General features: G+C 42.5%; 1 protein-coding gene and 1 pseudogene across 2 annotated transcripts in view; one reads left to right on the top strand and one right to left on the bottom strand.

Moving 5' to 3' along the window:
• Positions 1-12,975, bottom strand: part of FAM102B (family with sequence similarity 102 member B) — a 71,477-nt gene extending 58,502 nt beyond the window's left edge. For both annotated transcript variants that reach the window (XR_004960957.1, XM_036273353.1), the window contains exon 1: positions 12,747-12,975. Coding sequence is in view for 1 of the 2 variants with exons in the window: in XM_036273353.1 (XP_036129246.1) it covers positions 12,747-12,886 (140 nt within the window). In the remaining variant the exon portion in view is untranslated. The remainder of the gene's footprint in view (positions 1-12,746) is intronic.
• Positions 12,976-24,173: 11,198 nt separating this feature from the next.
• Positions 24,174-24,728, top strand: LOC118637636 (annotated as a pseudogene).
• Positions 24,729-27,478: the final 2,750 nt, after the last annotated feature.

The following is a 27,478-nucleotide window of genomic DNA, read 5'->3' as shown; positions in this document are numbered from 1 at the left end:
TATAACAATGAGGAAAAATGCATTCAAATGAAGTAAATTAGAATCAAAGGCTCAGCACCACAGTCTAGCAAGTTCGGCTTTGAAGGGAAATCCCGACAACCCAGGAACATCCTGGAAGAGATCTGTGCAGCGGTGAGTGTGAGATTACAGGGGCTGGATTTAAGGAGGACTGGACTGAGCATCCATGCTGGGCTGTGTGCTGAGGGGCGCAGGTCTGCGGAGGCAGCTGTGCTGACCCTGCACAGTCAGTGTGAACTTCAGGTGTGTGCATCACCAATGCATAACTCAACATGTCTGAAACCTTCCCACACATAGAAGGAAACCCCAGTGGGAGCAGAGTAGGCAAGTTAGAGAAATGGCTATAAATATTTAGGATAGCTTCTCAATTATTCTGTATGCTGTTTTTATATGGGTTACCTTAGCAAAAACAGCTCTCGGATTCATTTTTACTACCAGCTGGTACTAATTTCCAGTTTCTCAAATCAGGAAATGTCAAGACTCACATTGTAGTTATTAATTATTGAGTTCCTGGTTACTTCAGGAAGGCTTACACTTTATTAGTGTAACAAGAGAGTTTACTGTTCTCAACTGTATATAATTACAAATGTGTATTATCTGTATTACTAACTTAATAAATGAGTTTATTTTTTCTTTAATAGAATACATTGATAGAAATTATAAAGGTGCCCTGGCTGGTTTGGCTCAGCAGTTGGAGTATTGGCCCTTGGACTGAAGAGTCATGGGTTCGATTTCTGGTCAAGGGCACGAACCTCAGTTGCAGATTCGATCCCCAGCCCTGGTCAGGGTCGTGCGGGAGGCAGCCAATCGATGTGTGTCTCTCACATTGATGTTTCTCTCCATCTTTCTCTCTCTCCTTCCTTTCCACTCTATGTGAAAACTCAATGGGAAAATATCCTCGGGTGAGGATTAAAAAAAGACAAAGAAAAATAAATTACAAAGGTAATTTTTAGTTGCATATAAAATGTTCTTTACTAATTTGGCCTACAAGCAAAATGTTGGAATCAGTTACCTTCTTTTGAAAGGACTATGAACAACCTTTTCTAACTCCCTTCCTGGGGCATGTATGTATGTATGTATTTATTTATTTATATCCACATCCTAGGATATGTTTGTTTTTTGTTTTAATTGATATAGAAAGGGAAAAAGTGAAAGAGAGAGAGAAATATTGATGTGAAAGGCAAACATCAATAGAACCCAAAACCTGGGTATGTGCTCTGACTGGGAATCCTGAGACCCTTTGATGCATGGGACAACGCTCCAGCAACTGAGGCACACCGGCCAGGGCCATGGGTGGCTTTTTCTGAAACTGTTTCTGACTTGTACAAAAAGGTAATGGTGATGGCCACAGGAGAGTCCAAGAAAGACATTCATCTCAGCTTTCTGGAAGTCATTCACTAAAGAATGGCCAAAACGGGAAGGCCTTCATGTCCAGGACAGTACACAGAGGTGATACTTCTAGACACACAATACCTTATCAGATCCTGAATCAGCCTCCAAACTTAACAGAAGATAAAATGTTAATAACTTCATATTTAGACACCAGCACTAAAGAATTCCCAGAAACTGCTACTGAAATGTGGATGCAGTCTGTGAACAGGAAATACATAAAATGTTTACTCCAAAGAAAATGTGACTAAGTGAGCTCACTTGAATACTATGCTACTGATGACTCACTAAAATGAAGTGAAGCAAACGTGTAAAGTCCAGAATCAATACTATGCATAGTTCCTGCTTTCATTAAGATAAACTAAGTCGTGGGTGTAAGCAGTTTCTAAGTCACAATGCTTGGAAATACCATTTGATTAGGACAAGCCTGAGGATTTCTTCTGAAAACAGTAAACAGGTTCTAGGACAGAAAAGTCTTTTTTTTCTTGAAGACAATAGAAAGAAGAACTTTCAATCACGGATTGTTGTTGGTTTTGTTAATCCTCACCCGAGGGTATTTTTTCTATTGATTTTTAGAAAGAGTGGAAGGGAGGGAGGAGAAAGAGAAACATCAATGTGAGAGAGACACATTGACTGGCTGCTGCCCGCACATGCCCCAATCGGGGCCAGGGATCAAACCTGAATGAAACCCAGGTACGTACCCTTCACCGGAAATCAAACCTGCAACACTTTGGTGCTCACACTGACACTCTAACCACTGAACCACGCTGGCCAGGGCATGGGTTGTTTTTTTAAATCCTTACTCGAGGATATGTTTTGATTGATTATAGAGAGAGGGAGAGAGGGAGGGAGAGGTGGGAGAGAGGGAGAGAGGGAGGGGGGGAGAGAGAGAGAGAGAGAGAGAGAGAAACATCAGTGTAGGAGAGAAACATTGATTGGTCGCCTCTTGTACACACTTACAACACAGGTATGTGTTCTACCAGGAATCAAACCTGCACCCTTTCGGTGCACAGCATGACACGTCAACCACTAAGCACACCGGCCAGGGCTCTCTCTCCTTTCTCTTTAAAATCAATAAACAAAACAAAAACCTTATAAGGAATTCTCTTCCATGACACTTCCCCTGACTACCTGCCCCCACCAAAAAAAGTTAAATACTTCTTCTTACCGTTCCTTATATTCATTTTTATTACTATAAATTTTACACTGCATGGAATTTTATTTTTAATCCTCACTTGAGGATATTTTTCTATTTATCTTCAGATAGAGCGGGAGAGAGAGAAAGGCAGAGAGAAACATTGATGTGAGAGGGGCACATCAACTGGTTGCCTCCTGCATGACACCAATGAGGGCCGGGGATGAACTGCAACTGAAGCATGTGCCCCTGATTGGGATCGAACCCGCAACTCATTGGTTCGTGGGCCGATGCTCTACCACTGAGCCAAACCAACCAGGGCTGGAAATTTTCATAAACGTAATTAAAAAACAACTTTGGGTGAATAACTGGTAGAAATGAGAACTACAGGAATTGAATGAGAGGTGAAATCATAGTGAGATAGTGAGAAAAGATTTCATTCTTTCAACAAATAACCAACATTTAATAAGGGCAAGAATGTGCAGTAAGTGTTGGAGGGAAGCAGTGGGTGGGCTGTAGTTGGGATAGGTGTGGGCCGAAAACTGCTGAGACACTGATCAAGACCTTAAAGAAAGGTTGGGATTTCAATCAACTAAAAGAATGGTGAGGAGGTAGGAAAAGGAGGGAGGACCAAGGAGACAGAAACGCACACACATTTGGCTAATAGAAGCTGGCCAGTCTTGGCTAAAATGAGCAGTATTAGGAAACAAAATTTAAAGTTCAATCACAGAATCTTGGAGTTAGAAAATGCCTTAAGAGTCACCAAGTCACCCCTCCTTCTGATGAAGGATAACATTCTTGACAAATGGACAAAGTATTGAGGTAGCCTATACACTACTGCACTCTTCTAAATGTGATACTGAATATTATATGGTTATACTGCATGTTATATCTAAATATTATACTGAATAAAACATGCTTTTTATTGGTTCATCTGTATTCTTAATTTTATTATAATTTTTTTAAAGTATTTTATTTTTGTTAGATGTTTCTCCTTTTTTTCCCCCATTGACACCCTCCTCCCCATCCCCCACACCCCGTCTCCAGCTTTGTTGTCCGTGTCCATTGGTTATGTGTACATGCATATAAGTTCTGTGGTTTATCTCTTCCCTCCCCCTACTACCCCCTCTTCTGAGGGTTGTCAGTCTGTACCCTACTTCCACCTCTCTGGGTCTACCCTATTCCTCAGACTATTATGTTCATTATATTCCACAAATAAGTGAGATCGCGTGGTATTTGTCTTTTTCTGCTTGGCTTGTTTTGCTTAGGATAATACTTTCCAGGTCCCTCCAAAAACATGCCTTTTTAACATCTCCCCATGCAGCATAAGTCTATTCCCTCCTTACGGGACAATCTTTCAAATATCTTTCATTGAATTGATGTGTGACCTTGAACAAATTATGTCACTTTTCTGAGAATCAACTTTCTCATCTCTAAAGGAGAGGTGCGGCAGAGGCTAACCGTCCCGGTATCTGTCCTTCCCCTCTCTTTATCGTAACAGAATCTTTTGCTGGGCACATGGACACCTAACAAAGACTACACTTCTCAGCCTTTCTTGGGTCTGGCCTTGTGCTTATGTTCTCTTCAGGCTGTGAGCAAAAGGGACTTCCCCTTCCCTTTTCCTCCTTCCCAGAGGCTGGAATTCGGATGTGGGGTGAGCCAACTTAGTCCCTGTGGATGAGAACAATACCCTGGGCATGACAGAGCAACAAGATAAAGAGAAAAAAGAGTCAGGGCCCCTGCCCATTTGATAGAGCACAGCCACCACATCAGCTTGGACTTCAAGAGAGAAATAAACTATCTCGCTTAAGCTGCTTATTATTCTTTTTTAGATATCTGTGTTATAGTACCTGGCACATATCATAACCCAATGGGAGGTAATATCTGTATAAAAGAGATTTTGTAAGAATTAAATGAAATTAGGAATGTAAAATATACATATAAGCAAGTTCGCTTTTTTTAGTATTTGAAAACCACCATCTTCTCTCTTGAGACTCACCTCAGACCCTATTATTGACACAATTCAGGATTCCTCGGTATTAATGTATACCCTGGATCTCTATCTGATAATATTCATCAAAAACTGACATCCCAAATTGAACATGGGGTAGTATATACTGTTCTATGTACACAGCTTATAAAGAATTGTAAGCCCTGGCTGATTTTGCTAAGTGGTTAGAGCATTGGCCCACGGACCAATGAGTCCTGAGTTTGATTTTGGTCAAGGGGACGTACCTTGGCTGCAATTTGTCCCTGGCTCTGGTTGGGGTCATGTGGGAGGTAACCACTTGAGGTGTCCCTTTCACGTTGATGTTTCTCTCTCTCTCTCTCTCTCTCTCTTCCTCTCTCTCCCTCCCACTCTATCTGAACTAAAGTGGAAAAATGTCCTCAGGTGAGGATAAAAAAAAAAGAATTGTAAAATGGATCCTTCTAAATTTAACTTTCACAAATAATCATAAAGCATTTATAAGCTGTGTGCACAGAATAGTATATGATTCCCCATATATTTAATTTTGGGATCTCTGTGTATTTATCATCTTCAGCAAAGCAACAATAGATCTTTTCTCCTAATACCTACATTCTTTCAATAAATATTTATAAACTGCCTACTGTGCAAGGCTTGGTGATACAATAGTGAATATTAACTTACTGGTATAAAATGACATTGAGCCCTGGCCAGTTTGGCTCAGAGGTTAGAGCGTCGGCCTGTGGTCTGGAGAGACCGGGGTTCGGTTCCTACTGAGGGCACATACCTCGGTTACAGTTTGTCCCCGGCCCTGGTTGGGTTGTACGGGAGGCAGCCACTCGATGTGTCCCTTTCACGTTGATGTTTCTCTCTCTCTCTCTTCCTCTCTCTCCCTCCGACTTTATCTGAACAAAAGATGGAGAAATGTCCTCCGGTGAGGATAAAAAAAAAAAAAAAGACATTGATAACATTTTACAAGGTAGTTATCCAGGAATGAGACTAAATTTTGAGGACTTACTACTGGAAGTCACACCTTGAACAAAAATAAGCATGTGAATGCTATGTTTCTTGTCTTTCACAGACAACCTCTGGGGAAATCTAAAGGGGCCAGCTCTCTGACCTGTCTAGTGGTGTCCCATACTGGAACCAGTTTCTGAGACTGGCATTCAGAACAACTACATTATGTGTATCTACTATTTTGGTAAAACATAAAAATGAGAAAACACATAACATACCATTTGAGAAGCAGCCAAGTTTAGTGATTAAGAGCCACCCCTGGAGCCAGACTGCCTCCTAGATCTGGCGCTCACTAAACTACATAACCCTCAGCACCTCCGTGTTTGTTTCCTTGGGCATAAAATGACAGCGATACAGTCGTAATAATGGTAATGATGTAATAATGGTACCTTCTTCCTAGGATGATTTTGAGGATGTAAAGACTTAGGTTCCTGGCACACGGGGAAAGTGCTCGATTACCGTTAGTTACTATTATTATAGCTGTTATAATAACGTAATAGATAACCCCATTTCTGGTTAGAATATAAAGAATTCTGTGCCATACAGCCAAACAGCATTTTCTAATACTGGTTATTTTTTATATTTGCTACTTATTAGTGATTTTTTTCATCTTAAAATGTCAATTTAACATACTAAAGGGCAAGTTGATAATATATTTCAAAAGCCTTAAAAATCTGCAAACGTTTTGACTCAATACATTTCCAGGGTTAATCCTAAATAAATAATAATGGATGTGCATAAAATATGGCTAAAAGGATGCTCAATGTTGCATGTTTATGAAATAAACATACAAGTACAGTATGACCCCTTTTTGTTTTAAAAAAAAAAAAAGTATTTATTTTTATCCTCACCAGAGGACATTTTTGCATTTATCTTCAGATAGAGTAGGAGGGAGAGAGGAAGGGAGAGAGGAAGGAAGAGAGAGAGAGAAACATCGACACATCGACTGGTTGCCACCCACATGATCCCAACCAGGGCTGGGGACGAGCTGCAACTGAGGTATGTGCCCTTAGAGGGAACCGAACCAGGGTCTCTCTGATCCGCGGGCCGACACTCTAACCACTGAGGCAAATCTGCCAGGGCTAAAAAAAATTTTTTTAATGCATGTGTGCATATACATGTTTGTGTATGGATCAACAAAGATGTCTAGGTTATACATCAGAATATTAATAACAGTGATTATCTCTAGTTGATTCATTTCTTTGCAATTTTTGTTATTCTCATTTTGCTTTTCTATTTTCTAAGTTGTCTACACAAATCTATATTACTTTTGCAATAAGGGAAAAGGTTACTAAAAGGAAGTACACGATGTGCAGTGAACTAAAATCTTGAAAACATGAACACGTACCCTGGCCTCAGACAAGAAATCCCTTCGGCTTGTTTATAAAGTAAAAGATCCAATACACAGATGTGCTCATTAGCTTCCCGGACACTCCCTGAATTCACATGGTTTTTGCCACAAGCCCATGTGAAACTTAGAAAAGTACTTAGTTATGGGCTCCAAGATAAATGACCAACAAAAGACAAACTTGGGAATCCCCAAAAATACAGAAAAATTTTCTTATTATTCCTTTTATTACAACAGACCAGAAATTAAACCTGATCTAACAATCTTAATAAACCTAGAAGTGATTTAAATGCTTTTCCAAAGAGAGTGCTCTGAAAAGATTTAAATAATGTAACATTCTGACTTTGAAAGTTCAAAATTTTTTATTAGGCAATAATTTGGCTTCAGTTTACTACAGTCATACAATGCGTTTTCTGAGTGTTTTACAAACTATAGTATGTAAAATCTAATCGTTTTAGTAACATTTATTATAAATAAATACCTTTTAGTCTTTATATTTTTCCTAACCTCTTCCCTGGACATAGCGTGACAGGAGAAATCAGATCCTTTTAAAATTAATTTTCACTAATGATCTTTAAAAGGGTAAAACAGGAAACTAATATAATATTGTATGCCAACTGCAAATGAACAATAAAATTAAATTAATTTAAAATAAATAAGTAAATAAAAAATAAAAGGGCAAAATGGTGTAAGGAAATTCTACAGGAAAAGTTTAGTAACCAGGCTTACTTACAGTAGACCAGAATCTAAGAAATAACACAATAAATATTCTCATCAGGCTGTCACCTCCATTTAGTATGTTAAATATGTAACTTACCACCTCATATCCTTCCCCACGATACAGTATAGTCTCTTCAACAAAGCAAAATAAGGCAAAGATGCTTCTTGACTGTCATGTCATCAAGACACTGGTCATAGAATTATCATTTTATCAGTCACTTACATGAGAGACCTCCAAGTTCACGTTCTTATTAGCTCCTACCTGGGTTATTTTAAAAGACTCCTAATTTGTTCCCCCATTTCTAATCTAGCCTCATTCCAATCCAAATAGCATCAGCTCACCAGCCAGCTTAAATACCACTATAATTGATACCACTGTAATTAACTAGTTATTAATAACAGGAAAGGAGTAAAGGGAAGGCCAAACATTATAGGCATGTTCCCTACAAAACATGTAGGGGGAAGGGGACTTGACAAAGGAAAGATAGCCGTGCCCCGGCCGGTTTGGCTCAGCGGTTAGAGCGTCGGCCTGCGGTCCGGAGAGACCCGGGTTCGGTTCCCGCTAAGGGCACGTACCTCGGTTGCAGTTTGTCCCCTGCCCTGGTTGGGTCGTGTGCGTGGCAACCACTCGATGTGTCCCTTTCACGTTGATGTTTCTCTCTCTCTCTCCCTCTCCCCCTCCCTCCCTCCCACTCTATCTGAATAAAATATCAAAAAATGTCCTCGGGTGAGGATAAAAAAACAAGAAAGGTAGCCGTGTGCCCAGTAAAGTTGGGGTGACAGGGAAGGTGCTGCCTGCACATCACCCTTGGGGACAGAGATGGTTGGCCAGAATGGGTGTGGCCACTGCAAGGGCCCAAAGATCTGGAATCCATAACCCCCTAAAGGAGTTCGATCTCTTGTGCTCTTGGCTCTTGGCACTTGTGTGACTCTAGGCTTGTGGGGCTCTTTGCTCCTGCATTTGCCATGGCCCATGGCCATGTGAACCCACACACAATGGACCGATGGACTGCAGCTAGCCTGATGCTGAACTGGACCCAGCTCCAACATGAAAAGGAAACTCTGGACACTGGCTTTGCTTTTAGCTTTACTGAAACCCAAGCTACACTTCTATGACTGGACGCCGGGATTTTGCTCCATGAAAATAAAACTTTCTACCATAACTCATCCTCCTGTGGGGGCTTCCGGAAATGCTTATTCCAGCAGTACCCCAAGAACAGGGAAAGATAAGGCATATTTTCCATCGAAAACATAATCACTTTACAGTTTACTGCAAGAATCTTAGACTAACTCTTATCTGTGAGCAGTGGAAAGCAAACTATAATGACAGTCAAGTCTTCGCCTTCTGCTTCTGTTCAACGTGAACTCTCTGTAAGCAGGCTGATCTCAACTCCCATTGATGACGAGCTGGATCTGTCTCCCTTCCTTGTCAATGCAAATTCATCCTCCCAGCATGCTACCCAGAAAAGCTAGTAAGGTTTTCAGTAACCATTACAGCTTCAAATAAACTCTTTAGCTTCAGAATTTCAATGATACTCACATATTGTCTGATCCATTGATCTGGCACTAAATCATACTCCTACTGTCAAGCAGTTATATGTCTATGATCTAAATTAATTAAATTGAGGTGATCCCCTTATGGCCTTTATATTTGCTGTACTGCTCATAGTCCCTGAAAGAAAGCTTAGAAACCTGGTAAATCCTCAGTATTTGGTGAACAGTGAATGAGCAGCATCTTGAATTTTTGCACAAATACATTTTGATTTCCTATGTACCTCTAAGGCTTTTCTATAACAAAATAAATTATTATTTTACGTAGATTCATTCATCCGGGGTCCCCAAGACCACCCCAGGGTTCAGTGATCCAGTAGGAGGACTCACAAGACTCATGTTTAAGATTCACTACAACAAAAGGAATCAAGCAGAATCAACAGAAGAAAAAGGTGCATGTGGCAAAGTCCTGAGAAACCAAATGCGAGCTTTTATTTTATTTTTTGCTAATCTTCACCCAAAGATATTTTTCCATTGATTTTTTTAGATAGAGTGAAAGGGAGAGAGGGAGAGAGGGAGAGAGACATATCCAATTGGTTGCCTCCTGCATGACCCCAAAAAGAGCCGGGATCAAACCTGCAACCCAGGTACGTGCCCTTGATCAAGAATCAAACCTACGACCCCACGGGCTAACACTAACTCCTGAGCCAAACCAGCCAGGGCTCAAGTGCAAGCTTTCAAGAGTTCTCTCCCAATGCAGTCACTCCATCATCAAATTGTGACAAGACATGTTGTCTACCAAGGAAGCTTGTCAGAGACATGGTGCCTAAGGTTTATTTTAAGGGCTGGTCACCTAAGCACCCTCTGCTTAGCACAGACCAAAATTACAGACTTCCAGAAAGTATTTAGCATAAATCACACTGTAGTCTAGGCACAGTCAGCCACTCTGAAGTTTAATGTCACTGTAGAGAACCGCTGACTATTCAAGTTCCCAGGTGTCAGCAAAAACACTGTAAGCAGGCCTTTCTAAGAAAAGCAGTCTTGGGCCTGATATGTAGTTCATCTCATATTTATGGGAGACATGTGATAGTCTGAACTAATTTATATAAGAGCATTTAAAGTGACTTTTAAAAAAATGAAAATCTATCATTTAATTAGAGATTCACTGCCTAGCCTGGCACCTAAGAATGAAAGTTTTGCAATTTTTAAATAATTCACATCTTTGAGGTATTTCAGGGTTTCTTTTCCCTTGTAAAATGAGATACTATTGAAACCAAAATTTTCATAGTTGTCCAGGATAAGGGGAGTTAAGTACAACATCTAAAGGGAGCAAACCATCTTGGATAAGCTCCTGGTGTTCTCTTCAAATGTTAATTGGGTACCAGAGCACTATGGTAGCTGTTTTAGGTACAGGATCTTACAAAATCCTCACAATAACCCCTAGGCCAGTGGTGGTTTCTATTTTACAGATGGAAGCTTTGGGAGGCGAAGTAGCCACCCAGGTTTCCCGTGGCAGAGTTGGGTGTTAGCTTAAGATCTGCCTAATTCCAAACCCTTGCTATTAGCTTTATTTACATCAACCACTTCTACCTAACAAGGCACAGGTTCCTTATTATGGATCATTTCCCTCCAAATCATATGAGTCTTTTTTGTTTGTTTGTTTGTTTATACAGAACACTACTCTTAACTTTACTGACTTGTATTACAAGTCAAAATTGTAGTCAGAAGAGAAAGTTTAATGCAGATATTCACTTTTTTTCCTTTCCAACTTGTGCAAATTACAAATCAAATTATACCCCTTGCCTGTCAAAACCATTAGGAACCTCCCAACTCAGCAGAGCACACAATTTTCTCCTTTATCTGGCATAAATCTGTTTGACATTAGACAGACCTGTATCAGAACCTTGGCATTTCACTTACCAGATGTGGGGACCTTGGGAAAGTTAGATACGCTTTCTGAGCCTGTTTATTCATCCACAAAATGAGAATCCCTAGATCATAGTCTTGCTGTGAGAATTAAATAAGATAACATATTTGAAGGGTCCAGCCTATACATATTTGCTGAATAAATGATTTTGTGCACCAGAATAACTGATTAACTGTTTTGAAAGAAGCAAGCCAAATCAATAACCCCAGGGAGAAAGGAGGTGGTAGGGAAGTACCCTGACCACCAGGTGTCACCACTGGCCCAGAAGACCTGGTCTAACGGCCAGAAGTGCTGGGTGGGACCCTGCAGCAACACAGGCTAAGGTTCAAAGTGAGACGGTCACTTGTACCTACAGGACATTCAAAAATTGACTTGGCTTTCAACACCTTAACAGCTGATACAATATTTGTTGCACCATTCTAAGTTACACTGTTCTCTTACTTGTGTTAAAAACAACTGTAGTATGATTAATTAGCTGAATGGCCAAAGATTTGTCAGCACAGTTTAATTTTTAAAACTACCCTCAGCTGAGCATGTTTTAATTCTGAGAATCAACAGTACTTCATATATCCTTGACTTTGGCCAACAAGACATTACAATTTCTGGCTTCAATACTGCCACCAAGGACACTTTTCTGGCCCCAGTTCCACAAACTATTGACATTATGACCTTTACATTATTAATAGGGGTAGCAGATAAAAAGAAAGCAGAATAGCCCTGGGGGGTCTGGCTCGGCGGTTAGGGCGTCGGCCTGCGGTCCAGAGAGACCTGCGATGGGTTCCGCTAAGGGCACGTACCCCCGCTGCAGTTTGTCCCCGGCCCTGGTTGGGTTATGCGGGAGGCGTCCCCTCTATGTGTACCTTTCCTGTTGATGTTTCTCTCTTCCTCTCTCTCCCTCCCACTCTATCTGAACAAAAAATGGAAAAATGTCCTCGGGTGAGGATAAAAAAAAAAGAAAGCAGAATATTTTTAGGGTAAAAATAAAGTCTACGAACAGTAAGAATTAAGTATTAACCTTTTTCCTTTTTCCTAAAAGTTCACCTTAAAAATGCTGTACATTTTCTATTTTCTTAAGGTACATTTCACTTAGGGTAAATCTGTCAACCTACGAACAACCCTGAAATTACTCAAGAAGGACTCCTGACTTTATTCTGCAACCTGCCAACCACTCGCCTCGAGTGCCCAGTGGCTCATTTCAACATGGGGCAGGGTCTGGGCTCTCGTCCTGGTTCTAGGTCCTCCACCCTGAGGGCCACTGGTGGCCACTTCAAGATGGGCAACTCAGGGGCCGTGAGCGAAGGGGCACCTGCCTCAAGTCCAGCCCGACCAGGCCTAGCCCTGGGCGCCGAGGGCCCGGGAACCAACGCGAGGAGGGTCAGGCTCGGCACTGGCTTCTGCTCGAGCCGGCGCTCGAGGAGCTCAAGCGCTTGGGGTTATTTTTGTTAGTTTTAACAACCCAAGTTCCACTTTGCATTTCACAAGTACGGAAACGTCTTAAGAGAAACCAGAAGCATCATCTTTCTGGCCGCTGCTCCCGTTCCTAGAGAATCTAGGAGGGCAGAGCAGATCCCAGGAAGCATCTGGAATCGGGAGGGCAGGAGCCCAGATGGCACTTTGTGCAGATCGATCCACTGCCGTCTGGTTTCAGGGGGCCCCAGACGGAGGCGCTCCCGGGGCAGAGGCCGCGGCGGGAGGTGCGGGCTCCCACCGGCCCTGCGGACGCGCGGGCGCCTACCTGGGGGACTCGGCGCTGAAGCTGCCGCCGTCCAGCAGCCGCATCTTGCAGAAGAGGACCCCGTTGACGAAGGGCACCGAGGAGAGCTCCTCGAGCTCGAAGTCCACCTTAAACTTAAACTTCTTTTTCTTCATCATCATGAAAGCCAGGCGCCGGCGAGCGGGGTGCGGGGGCGCCCCCCAGGGGCGCGAGGGCCGTCGCCGCCTCAGCTCGGCCGAGCCCCGGGCCCGCGCAGCCCCATGGCCGAGGCCGCGAGCTGCGCGCGGGGGCGCGGCCGGGGGGCGCCGCGGGCCAGTCGGGAGCGGGGCCGGGGCCGCCGCCTGTCGCCGCAGTCTGGGCCGGAGCGTGGCGGCCGCGGGCGCACTGCAGCTCGCCAGGGCGGGGGTTCCGTGTGGCTGCGCAGCTCGCGCCTCCGCCTGTCTGCGAGCCGGGGAGGCGACGCTGGGAGACCGCCGCCCACTCCTCCGCTGCCCGGGCGCCCCCAGCGGCGGCGGCCGGCAGCGCAGCGCCCGGCGGAAGGGGGGGGGGGGGCGGGCGAGGAAACGGGGAGCGGGCGGCGCTGGGCTGGGAAGCGAGGCGAACGGCAGTTAGGGCGTCACGGCTTACTGGGGTTCAAAAAAGGCGAACCCGACCGAAAAGGAGCTTCCTTCTGCTTCCCCTCCGCCTTTCTTTCCGTGTTGCCCCGCCTCCCTCCTGCCGGCCCTGCAGCCGCGTGATGGCCCCTGGGGACTGGGAGTTAGGGGTGAACAGCATTCACCAGAATCTCCACGACGTTGTTTTCATGCAGTGGAAGTCCCCAAACTACAATTTCCCTTAGGGATTCAATTCACATAAAATTCTTCTAACATAAAATGAGGACGAGATAGGAAAAAACAAAATCATTAAAATGTATTGGGGGACTACCACGTGCCCAGGCTCTGGACTGCTACTGGCGATCGCTCTTGTTTATCCGCTAATGCTCGTCACCCAGGATAAAAGAGTACGGACAGGTTAAAATAATAGCTTCCCTTTCCAGATTTGGCTGTGCATACCGAGAACGGAAACCTGAACATGAAAACTCTCCCAAGATGCAATGCAATTACCTGCTGTCTGTCTATAGGCAGGTACTTGGAGCTTCTGTGTACGTTGCCTGCTTGGTTACGCGACGTTCATGTTTTCAAACTGAGTTATTATTGTCCTAACTCAAAGATTCCCTCGCAGTAATCTCTGAAAGGGTGTGATTGTAGAGATTCTTGTTCCCAGGTCACTCACTCACTTACTCATGCATTTCTTTCTTTCTATCTATCTTTCTTTCTATCTATCTACCTACCTACCTACCTACCTACCTACCTTTAATCCTCACCTGAGGATACATTTATTGAGTTTTGGAGAGAGAGGAAGGGAGAGAGAGAAAGAGAGAGAGAGATCAGGCCTCCTGTTCGTGCCCTGACCGGGGATCGAGATCCAGCTATGTGCCCCGACTGGGAATCGAAGGTAACTTCTTGGGTGTATGGGAGGGTGCTCCAACCAACTGAGCCACCGGGCTGGGCCATATGAAAATATTTTGTTAATAGCCTAAAATGTCAGTCACTGACTAGACCTAATGATAAAGCAAGACAAAAGCCTGCCGTGGACAATTTAAAATCTAGTGAGGGAACCTTGTGTAAATCAGTCATTAGAAAACAAAACCTAGCATCAAGGTGTGTTTCTTCAGAATGAAGAAGCAATTTGTCTAGAACTCAAATGAGGAAGTGATTAATTGAAGTTACCAGTGTTCTGAATTTCAAAGAATGACCAGGATTTGGAACAAAGGAGGAGGGGCGTTTCATGTGGAAGAAATAGATGACCCACCGGCAGAGTTTAGGATTTGGGTGCTGGGGGTTCCATAGAGGATAAAACTGGTGGCCCAGCAGGACAAGGGGAAAAGGCAGTGGGAAGAGTTAAGGGGACACTGAGATTTATAATTTGGACCACTAGATAGATGTTTCTTCCGTTGAATGAGCTTTGGAAACTGGAGGAGGGCAGGTTGGGAATGGAAGAGATAATGAGTACTTAACCATCTGAGAGACACTCCGGGAGAGAAGGGCAGCCTTGGCAGGTGAAAGGTGACTGAAAACAGGCATTTGGGAATTAGAGTATTCCCCGGTGGCTGGAGCCCCAACGGTAAATAAAAATGAGTTACTCTGAAGAACATTTAAGGGGTAGTCAGAAGAAGAGGAGCTTGTGAAGGAGCTTGAGAACAGTCAGAGAAAGAGCTCAAGAAAGATAGCCTGGAAGCCAAGAAAGAGGTAATCATTTGGTGTTCATAATTACTAAGACCTACTATGTGCCTGGCAGTATGCTGGGAACAGAGATACAATAAGACCAGCGAGGGGGGATTATAAATGAATGGAGGATAACATAGATGTGCAAACAGATGAGGGGGGGGGGGGGGGGGGAGAGAGAGAGAGAGAGAGAGAGAGAGAGAATCTTTCCATGATCCATGGAGAGCAGAGGAAGAAGTTTCCAGAAAGTGCTGCAGAACAATTCTGGAGGATTTGGACTGTGAGAGGAAGCAGAGTTTGCCACCCCAATTTATGTCATTTAGGATATTATTTTAAACTGGTTTAAAAAATATTTTTTAATTGATTTTAGAGAGAGGAAGGGAGAAGCAGGGAGAGAGAGAAACATCTATGAGAGAGAACATTGATTGGCCACCTTTTGCATGCCTCCTACTGGGGGTTAGGCCTACAACCTAGGCATGTGCCCTGACTGGGAATGGAACTGGTGACCTCTTGGTGCACAGGTCGACGCTCAACCACTGAGCCACACCTGCCGGGCAAACTGATTATTTTTTTAAAATATATTTTTATTGATTTTTTTAGAGGGAGAGGGAAAGTGAAACGTTGATGAAAGAGACTCATCAACCGGCTGCCTCCTGCACACCTCCCACTAGGGATTGAGCCGGCAACCAGAACATGTGCCTAGTCTGGACAGTGACCTCTTGGTGCATGGGCCTACCTCAATCCACTGAGCCACACCAGCAGGGAAAGCTGGTTATTTTTTAAGAAACAAAAGACTCAGAAAGAACCTTTGACCCTCCCCCTTACCTGCCTAAAGGAATTCAGTTAGAGAAACCCCTTTAAAGGAAGGGAGCTAAGTATGAAAGAAAGCGAGGAACCTAGCAACCTCTGTGTCTCATGGTTTCTGGGTGGCTGGGCAGGAATTTTTTATCAAAGGTTTGCTCTTTCTCACCTACCTTCCCTTTGAAGTCCCAGACCCCTGCCTCCTTCTTAACTGTGCTATATGTCCACAGGGTCACGTATTCTATGGAACCCTGTCTGTACATACATAATAAATGTGGTTACTCTTTCCTGTTAATCTTTCATGTTAATTTTCTTTTTTTTTTTGTCCTCACTCGAGGACATTTTTCCATTTTTTGTTCAGATAGAGTGGGAGGGAGAGAGAGGAAGAGAGAGAGAGAGAGAGAGAGAGAAACATCGATGTGACAGGGACACATTGAGCGGCTGCCTCCCACATGCACAACCCAACCAGGGCCAGGGACAAACTAAACCGAGGCACGTACCCTTAGTGGGAACCGAACCCGGGTCTCTCTGGACCGCAGGCCAACGCTCCAACCGCTGAGACAAACCAGCCAGGGCTCTCATGTTAATTTGATTGCAGCCAGAAGAATTTAGATGGGTAGAAGAAAAATTGTTTCATCTCCTACAATGGGAAAGAAGTTGTTAAATTGAAGATCTCATGGGTCATTGATAATCTTGGCAGGAGAGGTCTCCATAAATCGTGGGGGCAAAGTAAGATTAGAATGGTCTGAAAAGTAAATGGAAGGTAGTAATGAGGAGTGGGTAACTAAATATTATTTTTTTCTGATTTTTGTCATTGAATGAAAAGAGAGAGGACGGTAGCTAAAGAATAAGGCTTCAAGCTTTTTAAATGACATTCAGGGACCATCCAAGATTCATTGAGTGCCTGTTAGGTGCCAAGTACCTTCTAGGCCATGGAGATCTGAGACGCAGAGCCTGTTCTACATGGAAGTGGGCAGTTCCAGTACAGTGTGACCCTGTGTTGTGTGTGTGTGATGGTAAATTGAGGCTGCTGCAGAAGCATCTAATGACATCTAACCAGAAAAGTAGGTTTGTGGAAGACTTTCTGGGGTAAGTGACATTTGAGCTGATGTCTGAATGATGAGAGTGGGGGTGGGGCGCGGTTTCCAGGAAGAAGCTACTGCATGTGCAAAGGCTCAGAGGAAGAGAGACTGTTGCAGGAGGAACTGAAAGTAGTTGTCTGGCTGCAATTTAGAGGGGGGTGTGGTGACAGGGATATAATAAAGAGCCATGGAAGTTTTAAAACAGAAGAATAATGTGTTCAGATTTTGCTATCTTTTTTAAATCCTCGCCCCAGGATATGCTTTTATTGATTTCAGAGAGAGAGAAAAACATGATGTGTGAAGGTTGCCTCCCATATGCACCCTGACTGGAGATTGAACCTGCATCCTAGGTATGTGCCCTGACCAGGAATCGAACCTGCAACTTTTTAGTGTACGGGACAACACTCCAACCAACTGAGCCACCTGGCCAGGGCCAGATTTGCATTTTATAAAGATCTCCAGCTGCAGTAAACCTGGAGGTAGGGGGAAAGTCTAGTATTCCTTTTTAGACTCATTATTCAATTATTAAACACCTTGGATGAGTCAAGGTCCAGGCAAGAAACACACTGAGTACTCAAAGTGTTTAAATAAAAAAGGTTTAATGAAAGGACTCTTTACAGGACAGGGTAAAGGACCCACAGTCTGGTATTACCTCCCATTATCCCAAACCAACCCAAACCAGAGGGCAATGGAACCTGGAAGATGAAGTTCCTAGAGCATGCCCTCCTGGGGCACAGAGGAAGGCACAGAAGGGTAGAGAGTGGATGGAGGTGAGAAGACAGAGAGCTACAACAAACAAACAAACAAAAAAAACAAAGGGATATCAGTCAGACAACTCAGTACTTCTGAAACCCTTGGAAGGGCAGGAGGAGGAGAAGTCAACAGGCTGCGGATTTCAAGGTCACATCATTTGTGGCAAACACTACTAGTATTCACTAATATCTAGTCCTCCTTTACTTCTTGGGCATGAGGGAGTTTACGTTTCTGGATCCCCCGTAGTTAAGTGGGACCAATAACATGTGAGAAGTAATGTGTCACTCCAGGAGGAGACAGTGAAAAGCCTTTGAGCAGTTCTCTAGACTTCCTCTTCCTTCCATGATAGTCATGGAGGAAACCTTGGGTTAAGATGTAGTAGCCACAAGACTGAAGCAGCCCAGATCACTGAGTCAGCACGTGGAGAACTGCCAGCACCAGCAGTAAACTGCGCCCCCACTCCCCACCCCTTTTATTGAGATATAATTGACATATAACATTGCATTAATTCAAGATGTACAACAAAATGATTACCATCATTACCTTAGTTAACATCAGTCACTTCCCTTTCCTCTGGCGTCTGCTGGTTGGAACTTGATGTCAAGGGAAATATTGGAAGTTACATATTGAAGAGGACAGAGACTCTATGAGCCTGGGTCCCTAGGTGACTGTGTGGCTAATTACTCCCTCATTCCTCCACTCCTGACCAGGGGCACTTACACTGAACTGTTATATGAGCAAGAAACAAACTTTTACTGTGACCTTTTGAGGTATGTTTGTCACAACAGCTAGCATTACCTTAATACAGAAATTGTTAGAGAAGTAGGGTGCTGTTGTAAAACTCTAAAGCTATTCAGGCAGGAGGTAGACAGCAAAGAAACTATTATTAGGAACTGGAAAATGGAAACTTGTGGCACGACTTTTGGTAAGACGGTTGGTGCGTACAAAGCCCATAGTTCTAGAAGAGGTTGGAAAATGGAACATTAGTAGGTTATGCTTACTAGCTGCATTTAGCAAGATATTAGAAAAATGAAATGAGCTGGTACAATAATAAGCAGGTTTGCACAAATAAAAGAAAATTAATACAGAGTGCAGAAAATTTGGAGCTTCAAGGGATTAAAGAAACCAGCTATTCTATACTGCAAAGAATAAGAAATAAAATGGAAAAAGCTTTTGAGCCACATGAGCCCATTAAAACTAGGCCATGCAGCCGAGATTAGATTTAGGGGTGTAGCCCTCACATTTAAATCTGATAGCCCTTTCTTTCTTTCTTTCTTTTTTTTTTTTATCCTCACCCGAGGACATTTTTCCATTTTTTGTTCAGATAGAGCGGGAGGGAGAGAGAGGAAGAGAGAGAGACATAAACATCGATGTGAAGGGACACAGCGAGTGGCTGCCACCCGCACGACCAACCAGGGCCGGGGACAAACTGCAACCGAGGCACGTGCCCTTAGCGGGAACCGAACCCGGGTCTCTCTGTACCGCAGGCCAGCGCTCCAACCGCTGAACCAAATCGGTCAGGGCTGATGGCCCTTCCTTTACGTTGAGAAAAAAAGCATAAGGGTGAAAAAGCAAAGAAATAAATCAATATGGAGAATTATCTATAGGAAAGAACTTTAGTGTTATTGGCATATGAAACTGATGAGATGCAAGTAGATCAGGTCTTTCAGTTCTTGAGGAACTGAAGTGCTAAACAAATCATGAGCCTGTATTAAAAGTGTTACTATATACAAAGAACTCATGCTTACTAACACTCACTTCATTGTGGGCTTACAGGGAAAACTCCGGAGGGCAGAGTCAGTGACCGCAGAGGACACTGAACAAGGGGCTTTCGTGGAGAAAGCAGAAACGAGGCCTGCCAGTTCTGGGTCATCCCAGTAAGTCCATGCAGAATTTCGTCTTCGCGGAGGGCCGGTGTTTCCCTTTTCCTCTTTCCCACCTGGAAGTGTTTACTGCAATACACTTGCTTCATCATCCATCTTGGGTGTGCTTGAGGAAGATTTCATGTTAGTTTACAGGTTACAGTGAGTTTTTCACCCTGGTACTACTGACACATTGGACCAATTGTTCATTGTGGGATCTGCCCTGTGCGTTGTAGGGGGTAGCAGCATCCTTGGCTTCTACCCACTAGATGCCGGAAGCATCCCCTCCTTCCCAGTTGTGATGATCAAAATGTCTCCAGACCTTGCCTCATGTTTTCTGGGGGGGAAAATCACCCCTGGTTGAGAATTACCAGGTCACAAGATGATGTGGGATTATATTCAGACATGATGGAGAAGCCTGTGTGGTTACCCGAGGATCTTGTACTTTGAACTTGATGAGGTGAGTGGGTGAGATTTTAGGCAATCTCTCTTAGGGAGAGAGTGAGTGGATTATTTGGGAATGAGGGGTTATCGGTTATTTGATAACCAAACTGGTGGACTGTGGCATAGAGTGCTAGGTCAACGCCAAGCTAGTTTCTCTTCTTCTTGAGTTCAGATTTAGATTGGACTTTCCAGACTCTCTTGCAATTAGTTGTTGCTGTAAGACTGAGTTTCAGCCAATGGAATGTGTGCAACTTCCAGGCCTGGTCCATACAAAGCTCCTGCATGTGATCCTTTCACTCTTCCCCCCTCTAATGGCTGAATGTTGATGTCAAGATGGCCTTGGAAACCAGGTGTTGAAGATGACAAAGCTTCTATCAGCTTGGGTCTTTCTATAAGCAGCGTATAGCAGAACCATCTAAAATCACTCTTGCAAACCCACTGATCAGGACATTGGTCTGTAAGAAATTAGCATTTAATTTTTGTGTGTGTGATTTTTTTTTTTAAACATCGATTTGTTGTTCCACTTATTTATTCTTTCATTGGTTGCTTCTTGTATGTGCTCTGACCAGGGATCAAACCCACAATCTTGGCATATTGGGATAATGCTCTAACCAACTGAGCTACTGGCCAGGGCTTTGTATGTGATTTTAAAAAATTAATTAAAAAAATTGTGGTAAAAGACATATATCGAAATTTACCACCTTAACTATTTTTTAATTAATTTTTTTTTTAGAGAGTGAGAGAGAGGAAGGAATGGAGAGAGAGAGAAAGAGAAACACTGATTTATTGTCCCACTTATTTATGCATTCACTGGTTGATTCTTCTACGTGCCCTGACTAGGGATCGAACCCACGATCTTGGCGTGTTGGGACAAAGCTCTAACTAACTGAGCTACCCATGCAGGGCCATCTTAACTATTTTTAAGTGTTGAGTTCAGTGGTATGAGTACATTCACATTGTTTTGCAACCATCACCACCGTCCAGCTCCTGAACCTTTCCATCATTCCCGACTGAAACTCTGTCCCCATTAACAATATTTCCCCATTCCTTCCTTCCCCCAGCCCTTAGCCACCACCATTCTACTTCCTGGCTCTGTGAATTTGACTACTCCAAGCATCTTATATGAATGAAATCATATAGTATTTGTCCTTGTGTGACTGCTTATTTCACTGAAGCATTTAATTTTAAAGCCACCAAAATGTGGGGTGTGTTTATTGCACTAGCTGGAATAGAGTAGATCCTCAAATAAATGTTTGTTGAATGAATAAACATTTAATTATTGTAGTTAATTTGAAACATTTGTTTAGAATATTATATTGTATTTATTTGGTAAATTTATTTTGTCTTATAATTACATAAAAGTTATATATAAGTTATAAGATATCTAATTTTATGTGTAATATTCACTTAGGAAACCTTGTGATTATAATAAATTAACATGGGAAGTCCATGACCCTTTTTTCTATACATTATTCATTTGGGGGAATCACTGTTACACTGGCTTGTTTGGAAAAGCATATATTCTAAGAATGTTAAATCAAATTCTTGCTTTCATTTTCTGTTGCTTAAAAGCAAACTAGACTAGAATTACTGAGGAATGATTATAGGAGAATGAGGTAGGAGTCTGAATAACATTCCCAGCCAAACAAAAACCTTTGAATTTCACATAGAAGGAAATATGGCAGTAAAAACACACCCTCTTTCTTTGTCCTGTGGTTAAATCAGGATGCTACTGATACCTAAGGACTGGCATTTAATTGCCTGATGGAAGAATAAAGGCTTTCAAGGAAAGAACTAGATTACTGTCTGACATACCTCCTTTAATTCTAAAACTTGATCTCCCTCATCACTAGCTTTTGTTACCATTTTCAAATTTCTACGGAAAAAAAGGTAAATTGCCTTTGTGGTTCTTAAAAACAAACATTAAACTGTATACTATTCTATAAGAAATTACAGTGTTTATTCAACAACCTCATTCTAGTCGGGACATAACTAGAGTGATTATGAAGAGCTCTTTAGTAACAAGAGTGCTCTCCTAAGTGCCCTAGACTGATAGCATTTAGGGGACACATAAACTCCCCTTTGGTCCTTCCTTCCTTTGCCTTTGATCTAATGTTGGAGTGACATTGGGAATGATCACTTCCTCACCTGTTTATAACTACTCCTATCAGGCAGAACTAGATTTCTCTTTCCAGAGAACACTAAATGCTAATTGCACCAACAAATACATTATAGAAGTTGTAGAAAATAAAGCTCTTTCTCTAAGAGCATTTTAGAAATTACCGATGACCTAAAAAAACAGGAAATTTTCTTTATCCTCACCTGAGGACATTTTTGCATTTATCTTCAGATAGACTGGGAAGGAAAGAGGGAGAAAGAGAGAGAGAGAAACATCCATGTGAGAGACACACATTGACTGGCTGCCACCCACACAACCCCATGGGGTCAGGGACAAACTGCAACTGAGGTACGCGCCCCTAGCAGGAACCAAACCTGGGACTCTCTGGTCCGCGGGCTGATGCTCTAACTGCTGAGCCAAACTGGCCAGGGCAAAAGGAAATGTTTTAAGAGTTCAAACAAAACAAACTGAAACTGATCTGTTGATTTAGACCAAATAATTTTTACAAATGGGCAAGCCAAAGAGAAATGTTTTAAAGAAACCAAACCAAAGAGCAACAATTAAACCAGAACCTCTTCAGATAATTTTCTCATTAAATTGGTACAAGACCAGAATAGTATAATGTTGCATTTACCTAGGCACCTGTAAAGCATTTTTTTTTTTAATGTGTTGATTTTTTTACAGAGAGAAGACGGGAGGGAGAGACAGAAACATCTTATTTTATTTATTTTTTAAAATATGTGTTCTTGATTTTATGAGAGAGAGAGGAAGGGAGAAAGAGATAGAAACATCAATGAGAATGCCCGGCTGGTGTGGCTCACCAGCCACACCAGTGGCTGGTTGAGCGTTGAGCGTTGACCCATGCACCAAGAGGTCACCAGTTTGATTCCCAATCAGGGCACATGCCCAGGTTGTGGGCCCAATCCCCAGTGGGGGCATGCGGGAGGCAGCCAGTCAGTGCTCTCTCTCATCATTGTTTCTGTCTCTCTATCCCTCTCCCTTCTTCTCTCTCTAAAATCAATAAAGAAAAAAACAAAGAAACATCAATGAGAGAGAAACATTGATTGGCTGTCCCCTGCAGGCTCTCAACTGGGGATCTACCCCACAATACAGACCTGCTGTGGCTGGGAATCGAACCAGGACCTCTCAGTCCATGGAGCAGTGCTCAATCCACTTAGCCACACAGGCCAGGCCTGGAAAAATCTTTAAAATTAGTGTTATTTTCTTTTTTTACACCAGAGATATGAAACTTCCAGGTACATTTTAAATCTGTTATAGAACATGTAAGTGGACCAATTACAATACAAAAATAAAATAGCTTATATGGCAATCATAAGACAAAGACCATGCTTCCCACAGTATCACTAGCTCTTAGGGCTACAAACAGCTGAAATTCTGAAATGAATCAAGAGTTATGACTTAACAATAATGGACATTAATTTAGGAGTTCCAGGTGGTTTATTTATTTATTTTTTAAATGTTTTTTATTGATTTTCTAGAGAGAGAGGAAGGGAGAAAGAGAGAAATATCGAAGTGAGAGAAAAACATCAATCTGCCATCTCCCGCACATCCAGCCCATAACCCCGGGCATGTGCCCTGACCAGGAATCGAACTGGGACCTCTCAGTCCATAGGATGACGCTCAATCTACTGAGCCACACCTGCCGGGCAAAGGTTCAGGTTTTAATCCCAGTTCTGCTTCTGATGCTTTGATTTGAAAACATGAACGACATGAGAAAAATAGTCCAGCCAGCACTGCCCAACAGGACTTTCAGTAATGATGGAAATATTCTCTGTTCTGTCCCATATGGTAGCCACATGTTGTTACTGAACATGAGAGATGTGGCTGGTATGACAAATAAAATAAATTTTAAATTTTATTTAATTCAAATTAATTTAAATAGTCACATGTGACTAATGGCTACCATTCTGGCAGCAGGCATTGCTCACTCACTCAGGAAGCATCCCAATGCCTAGAACCTGCCAAGCATCAGGCTATGTGGGGAAGGTGGTCATCATAAGGTCTTTGCCTCAAGGAGTTCACAAGGAGAAAAGGTAAATAAGTATTTGCTGATACATGTGCTTCAGTAAATGCAAAAAGAACTTGTGGCAGGGAGGAGGCTTCGGTGCAACTTTCTTCGGTCGTCCTGAATCGAGTTCATCCGACACCAGCCACCTCCACCATGCTGCCAAAGTTTGACCCCAATGAGATCAAAGCTGTACACCTGAGGTGCACCAGTGGGGAGGTCAGTGCCACATCTGCGCTGGCCCCCAAGAGCGGCCCCCTGGGCCTGTCTCCAAAAAAGTTTGGTGATGACATCGTCAAAGCAATCAGTGATTGGAAGGGTCTCAGGATTAGTGTAACTAACCATTCAGGACAGACAGGGCCAGATTGAGGTAGTGCCTTCTGCCTCTGTCCTGATCATCAAAGCCCTCAGAGAACCGCCAGGAGACAGATAGAAGCAAAATAACATTAAGTATAGTGGAACTATCACCTTTGATGAGATTGTCAACATTGCTGGACAGATGCAGCTCTGATCTTCAGCTAGAGACCTCTCCGGAACCATTAAGGAGATCCTGGGGACTGCCCAGTGTGTTGGCTGCAATGTTGATGGCCACCACCCTCATGACATCATAGATGACATCAATAGCGGTGCAATGGAATGCCCAGCTGGTTAAGAGCTACAAAGGAAAATGTTTCAATTAAAGATCATTTGACACCCTGGCCAGTTTTGCTCAATGGTTAGAGCGTTGGCCTGCGGTCCCTAGAGACCCGGGTTTGGTTCCCGCTGAGGGCATGTGCCTCAGTTGCAGTTTGTCCTCGGCCCTGGTTGGGTCATGCAGGTGGCAGCACTCGATGTGTCCCTTTCACATCGATGTTTCTCTCTCTCCCTTCCTCTCTCTCCCTCCCACTCTATCTGAACAAAAAAATGGAAAGAATGTCCTTGGGTGAGGATAAAAAAAAAAAAGATCATCTGACAACCAAAATAAATAATAAATAAATTAATGCAAAAAGCACTGTAAACATAGAGCAGAGAGCAATTACCAGAAGGTGAATCATCTCTAAGATCCTCTCCTTTTCTAAAACTATGTGAATTAAACTCAACAAATATTTACTGAGCCCCTATTTCTGTCCAGCTCATTATTGGCTTGATATCTAAGCATAGAACTATCACTCAGAGAAAGTAGCTGACAAATACTATCAGGATTCTTATTTTGTAGATTTGTTCATTCAATATTTAGTGAGTGTTTATGTACCAAGCACTTTGCTAGGCATGTATGAAAAATATAAATTTGATGCTTTAAAGGTGATCTTAAAAGTATATAGTGAAAAAAAAGTGTACAGTGAAGCAAAACCAGACTTCGACTCTATTTTTCAAGAACTAAAATTACCAAGAGAAGGGTTTGGTAATTTAGAATTGATAGCATTTCAGTTCAATCCAATTTTATATTTATTGCTCTAAAAATGACTTAGGCCAGTCATATTTAGAATTGATGGTGCTTCAAATATTATTTCAACTACCTAGAGCCAAGTCAGCAGCACTAACTAGGATTAACAATGAAAAGATTAGGCATGTTTGTCCATTTAAAACTATTCATGAAGAAAATAAATGAAAAAACTACCCATAAGTTATGCATTAGAATATATCAGAATAAATACTTTGAGGAGATATTTCTTAGAAAACATTATTTTATATTGTTAGCTAGATATAAATATATATTCTCCTTTCAATGGTTTTTTTTCTTGTTCACTGATGTCTGGTTACAGTATAAAGTCATTATTTTCTATGCATTAGATCATGTATTTTACATAAAACTCTTACTTGCCTTAAATGCCTCATTAAAAAAAAAACATTTAAAAAAAATTCATTTAAAAAAAAAGACTTTAAGTTTTTCTCTTTATTGATTTTTAGAGAGAGAAAGGGAGAAGGAAAGAGAGATAGAGAGATAGAAACATCAGTGAGAGAGGACATCAATTGGCCACCTCCTGCATGCCCCCAACCAGGGATCGGCCCACAATCTGGGCATGTCCCCTGACCAGGAATCAAACCGACAACCTCTTGGTGCATAGGTCAATGCTCAACCACTGAGCCACACCGGCTGGGCTTATTTATTATGTATGTGTATACACACACACACACCCCTATCCCTCTCTCTCTATTTTTATTTATTTAAAACTTATCTTTATTGTTGAATGTATTACAGATGTCCCTCTTTTTTCCCCTAATGACCCTCTCCTCTCCACTCCACTCCCACCGTTTCCTGCCTTTCCCCACCCTATTGTCTGTGTCCATTGGTTATGCATATAAGTTCCTTGGTTTATCTTTTCCTGCCCGCCCTCCTCCCTTCCCTTTGAGGTTTGTCAGTCTAACAACCAATATGTACTTCTTAATCCCTTCACCTTTTTCATCCATTTCATCTGGCAACCAACAAAAAGTTCTCTGTATCTGTGAGTCTACTTGTTTCTGTTCTACTTGTTCATTTTATTTATAGATCCAATTGTTGATAGATATGCATTTATTGCCATTTTATTGTTCATATTTTTTATCTTCTTTTTTTTCAAGAAGACCCTTTAACATTTCATATAATACTGGTTTGGTGGTGATGAACTCCTTTAGCTTTTTCTTGTTTGGGAAACTCTTTATATGTCTATGGATTCTAAATGATAGCTTTGCAGGATAGAGTAATCTTGGTTGTAGGTTCTTGCTTTTTATCACTGAATATTTCTTTGGGTTCATCTTGTTTGGGACTCTCTGTGCTTCCCGAAATTGTATGTCTGTTTCCTTCATTAAGTTAGGAAAGTTTTCTGTCATTTTTTCAAATAGGTTTTCAATTTCTTGCTCTCTCTCTTCTCCTTCTGGTATGCTTCCCTCTTCTCCTTCATGATGCAAATGTTGGTATGCTTGAAGTTGTCCCAGAGGCTCCTTACACTATCCTCATTTTTGGGGGATTTTTTTTCTCTTCTGTTCCCTGCCCTCCCCTCCCCTCCCCTCCCCTCCCCTCCCCTCCCCTCCCCTCCCCTCCCCTCCCCTCTCCCTACCCGAGGACATTTTTCCACTTTTGTTCAGTTACAGTGAGAGGGAGGGGGAGAGAAAGAGACATCAACGTGAAAGGGACACATCGAGTGGCTGCCTCCCATACCACTCCAACCAGGGCTGGGAATGAATCACAGGTATGTGCCCTTGACCAAAATTGAACCCGAGACTCATTGGTGCGGGCCGACGTGCTAATTGCTGAGCCAAACCGGCCAGGGTAGATTCTTTTTTCATTTTACTGTTCTGGTTGGGTGTGCTTGGCTTCCTTATATTCCAAATCGATTGTTTGCTTCTTGGCTTTAACTACTCTACTATTGATTCTCTGTAAATTATTCTTTATTTCAGTTAGTGCTTTCTTCATTTCTGACTGTTCCTTTTTTATGCTTTTGAGGC

This window comes from Molossus molossus, unplaced genomic scaffold (assembly GCF_014108415.1).
Source record: "Molossus molossus isolate mMolMol1 unplaced genomic scaffold, mMolMol1.p scaffold_m16_p_20, whole genome shotgun sequence".
Lineage (NCBI taxonomy): Eukaryota > Metazoa > Chordata > Mammalia > Chiroptera > Molossidae > Molossus > Molossus molossus.
The sequence above is the reverse complement of the archived record's forward strand: the minus strand, read 5'-3'. Positions and strand labels throughout refer to the sequence as shown.